Raw genomic sequence first — 4,850 nt, forward strand, 5'->3', positions numbered from 1 at the left:
CTCCGGCGTGGGCTCTAGCGAAAAGTCCCCTCGCGGCGTGTTGCTTCCGCGCCGCGGTCGTTACCTCCGGCGATGCTCGAGCAAAAAGCTTTTTAAGTTTCCTTGCGGCGTGTTGCTTTCGCGCGGTTATGTTACTTTCGGTCCCGAGCGAAAATTTTCTAAGTCGACCCAATACATCCCCAGTACTGAGCCGACTTTCGGCCGTAGATCAATATCATTTCCGGCCTTATACACGGTCAGTACTGAGACGAGACTCGCCTCAGAACAGAATATGGTTGCATGGGATTACTGGTCACCGAGACTGGCACAATACTGATCTAGCGGTTTATCAGTACTGGGGCAGTACCACCCATCAAGTCTTGGCAGCCAATATTGTACCACTTCTGGGCCATGCGGACAAATCTGGCAGAAGTCCGACATTCGCACATGGGTACCTTTTCCACTTACCTTGTGTCCATTTCCCTCCCCAAACCCCCTATCCCCCCTCGCGTTGTCCAGCGTTGATCCACGATAACGATGACGATGACGATGACGATGATCCCTTCGAGAAACGAGGCCTGACTTGAAACATAGAAACAAAGTTACGATTAACTAAGCGTACGTACCTACCTACCTACCTCCTCTCCATACTTACCTTGCGTCCTATCCACTCCCACCTTTTACTCCCTCGACGGTGTGCCACCTTGGCGCGGTGAGGGAGCCACCCTGCGTACGTTCTCTCTTCGTACATCTCATCCGCCGAGGCGGTATCGGTGGTCCAACCACCGAGAGGGCCTAACTGATGATGATCGACGACTGAGAGAACCTGCGCAGGGTCCAAGAGCACACCACCACTACCACCACCTCTACCCCCAACGAGAGGTTGTCCGGGCCGCTCGGAACTGATCCGAGGTCTGGGTCGGGCAACCCCTTGTGAAGGGCGAGAGGGAGGGAGGGAGGACCCGTCGGGCTGCCAGGACGTTTCCTGGTTAAGGCCGGCGGGGGGGGGCTCATCGGACAGAGACCGCATCCACTGATGGAGCGCCTGTGCCCTGCCCTCTTGCGGGCGGCGGCGGGGGACTGGGATCGAGCGCTGCTCGACCGGATCTTCCTTTAGGAACGACCCGGAATCGAGCGCTGCTCGGCCGGATATCCCCCGTGCAGCTTTGCGCGCGGGAGGGGTACGGTGGGACGCCTCTGTCTATCCTAAACTGTCCGCGATGAATCGAACGAAGGCGGGGGTCGCCGGTGCCGGAGGTTACCTTGGCCGGCGACCCGAGAGACTCCTAAGCCGGCCCCCTAGCGGGAGGGAGCGTTGGAGGGGTTGCGGCCTACTTCCCTCCCGAACGTCAGGGGAGTCTCCGTGTCCCGCGCGCGTGGCGGCGCCCTCCGCGGTGCCCCTGTTGTCGGAGGCAGGGGACCCCCGAAAACCCGCGGTGCGGTGGCTCCTCGATGGGCCTCGCCCGCGGATGTGTAAGGGGCATACCAAGGAGCCCGACCCAGATGAACCATTCCTGGGACAATGGCATAGCCGACCCTCCCGGGGGAACTCGGGACCCGGCTCGCGCGGGACTCCTCGTCGTAGTGAACGATGAGTGGGTCGCGCGCGCAACCGATGAGGGCACGCCCGGGTCGGCGAGCCGCGGAGGGTCCAGGGACACCGTTATTTTCATGAACCCTAACTTTAGTCGCCAGGACTATAAACTGACCTCACCACCACCACCACCACCACCGACGCCGCCGCCGCCGCCACCGCCGCTGCCACCACCGCCGACGACGTCACCACTAACAACACCACCGACACCGCGTCAATTACCGCGAATTATCTAGCAAGAGACAGTCGTCCCGGCTGGTCCGCGACAACCACCGTTTACATGGACTTTAAAACGAGCAAGAAGAGCTACGAGCTACGAGAAGAACAGCGGCAACAAATGTACCGCCACCGACGACGACGACGCCGTCGCCACCAGCGACGACGACGACGACGACGCCGCCACCACCGACGACGCCGCCAACACCGACGCCGACGCCGCTTCCACCACCAACGCCGCCGCCGCCGCCTCCACCACCAACGCCGTCGCCGCCTCCAACACCGACGACGACGCCACCACCACCGACGACGACGCTGCCGCCTCCTCCAACACCAACGCCGTCGCCGCCTCCAACACCGACGCCGATGCCACCACCACCGACGACGACGCCGCCGTCTCCTCCAACACCGACGCCGACGCCGCCACCACCGACGACGACGCCGTCGCCATCCCCCACGCCGCCGCCACCAACACCGACGCCGACGCCGTCCACCAGCGGAGGGAGGAGCAACGCCAGGAAGAGCAGCAGCAAGAGCAGCAGCAGCAGCAGCAGCAGCAGCGCCAGGAGGAGCAGCAGCAGCAGCAGCGCCAGCAGCGCCTCTACGTACCTACCCACCGACGAACTACGAATCTTCAATCCCATTTCCGTCGAACTCGACTTGAGAGACATGAGCGGCGTCTTGATCGAGTCGGACGTGGACTCCATTTTGGTCGCGGCGACCACGTTGGAGCCATTCGTATGTAAAACGGTGATGACGGTCGAAACAAGACCACCGGCGATTCATCGTTGCGCCAACGTCAAGTTAACTACGTACCTCAACAATAGAGAGAAATTCCAACTGCTCCGTCCGGCGACGTTCGTCGCTCGACCGGACGAAGCGAGCGCGAAACGAATATGGTACGAGTGCAAACTCACGACCGTCGACCAACGATTGTTGTACATGTTGTTCCAAACGGAGGGCGATTCGACGGCGACGCAAGCGGAGATAGAGGCTACGGCAGCGGTGTCCGACAGCGACTCGGAACAACCAGCTTTCCGACGTTCGTCCGGTCGCGAGAGGGACAGACCCCTTTGTCGAGCCACGTCGTCGTTCATTCGCGACGTAATCATAGCGGCGGCAAAGAATCTACCGACGAGCACGGTGACCGCGCGAACCGGAATAACCGCAACGGAATACGAGGTCGCGCGAAAATTCAACGTCGCTCAGCAGGACTTCGGTCGATACGCGCGCCTCGTTACGCAACAACTGTCGAATCTCGACTTATTGAACACGCACGGCATCCACGTCGTGCGATTCTATCAATGCATGCACGGCCTCAGACTGCCGTGCGAACACGCGGCTTGAGTCCTGCGCGACGTCGCTTACGTGGATCATCCGCACATGGACGTCGTCCAATTGCACAGAGCGAACACTCTGACGGACGATGAGGGCAGACCGTACGTCGTGCGTCTCAACGGGACGAGAGCCGAGGCGACCGACAGGACGTTACCGACGCGATTGTGAAGCCTCTTCGACAACGCCATTATTCTCGGCGACGGCGCAATCAGGAGATACCGCGTAGGATTTATGAGCCAGTACGGTAACTTTACGTGCCACGCGTCCCCCACGTGGTCCAAGCACCTCGTCACTTATTGCCAGGTATACAATTCGGCGGCCAAGATGGCTCTGCCTGTAAATTTCGGCTCTTTGGCGACGTATCTGATCTGTCAAGGATACGAGGGCGACCGCAAATTACTGGGCACGCGACTGAACATTAAGCAACATCTGCGCGACGTCGACTTTTTCTTCGACGAATACGTTCGGCACGGATACGCGACGCGATTCGAAGAGGTCTTCACCTTCGACGCGAGGAGGCACGACGTCGTCCGAAAAATTAACGGGTCAGGAGTGTTCGACGAAAACCGCAAAACCAGATTGGTGACAAAAATAGTGGGACACCAATTGCTGTACCGAATCAACGAATGGGACAAGTACATCGATGCCAATGTTTAACGAGACGTAAGGTTGCTGTGAGGAGCGAACGAACTCTACCGCCGACAATTACGCGAACACCTCACGATGCCGCACAATTTCGTTACGACGGCCGTAGAGGCGTATCTGCGAGTTATGTACTTTGTACACGGCTTCAACCGAAATTACAACTACACCGTTTGTCGCAACGTCTTTGTCGGAGGCAGCGAAATGCGGGCCATTTGCAACGAATTCGTAGAGCTGCGAAACCCGCTGTATCACAACGTAGCTCCCGACACGTACCAGCGACACTTCGCCATATACGCCAAGGACGTACCGGCGGCTCTCGCGCACGCCGTCCGACACGTGTGGGAAGTGCATCGTCTCATGGAGACAGACGATCCCGTCTACTTTTTAACGGTTGTCCACGCCTCGTGGGCGCACCGTTGTATCGAGAATCATCAAGGTGCGATAGACGATACACTTGTGCCAATTATGCGAAACGCGCGTCGCGGAATATCACCGTTCAGCCTGGAGGCCTTTTTCGAATTGTACAAACGTCTCCCGACGGGACACAACCTTAGAGTAATCGGGACCGTACAGGCCGACCGCGTGGCAAACGCCATCGTGCTCGATCCGACCGCTCCCATCGCCAGAATCGCACGAATGGCGATCAACATACCGGAGGAGAACGTCGCTGACACCGTGGCGACGTTCAGACGCTATGTATTCGATAATTTTTATTTTGTTCCCGAATACCTTTGGAATACACGATGCCGTCACTTTGCGGTATGGAACGTGGTAAAAATTGGAGATTACCGTTATTTCCCCGATGATGGAAGAGAGCTGAATGTTCGCGCGGTAAATACCAGAATAAGACGTATACAAAGACAGGTCGATAGACGTGCGCGTGACAACGACGTTCGTCAAGCTGAAGCTACCGCTCATGTTGACGATGCTGCTGCTGCTGCTGCTGCTGCTGCTGCTGATGATGGAGCAGCCCCAGTAAAAAGACCCAGAGGCCGACCGCGCAAGTTGCAATTGCCGTCACCACCTGATGCTGCTGCTGCTGCTGCTGCTGATGGAGCAGCCCCAGTGAAAAGACCCA

The 4,850-nt window shown here is 58.5% G+C and overlaps 1 protein-coding gene across 1 annotated transcript; it reads left to right on the forward strand.

Moving 5' to 3' along the window:
* Nucleotides 1-240: 240 nt before the first annotated feature.
* LOC112467599 (uncharacterized protein DKFZp434B061-like) lies at nt 241-3,136 on the forward strand (the record flags this gene model as incomplete). Its single annotated transcript, XM_025036284.1, has 2 exons — nt 241-430; nt 1,897-3,136. Coding segments are annotated over 2 exons (1,430 nt in total), but the record flags the coding sequence as incomplete, so codon positions are not given.
* Nucleotides 3,137-4,850: the final 1,714 nt, after the last annotated feature.

This window comes from Temnothorax curvispinosus, unplaced genomic scaffold, assembly GCF_003070985.1.
Source record: "Temnothorax curvispinosus isolate PA1 unplaced genomic scaffold, ASM307098v1 QBEX01017648.1, whole genome shotgun sequence".
Lineage (NCBI taxonomy): Eukaryota > Metazoa > Arthropoda > Insecta > Hymenoptera > Formicidae > Temnothorax > Temnothorax curvispinosus.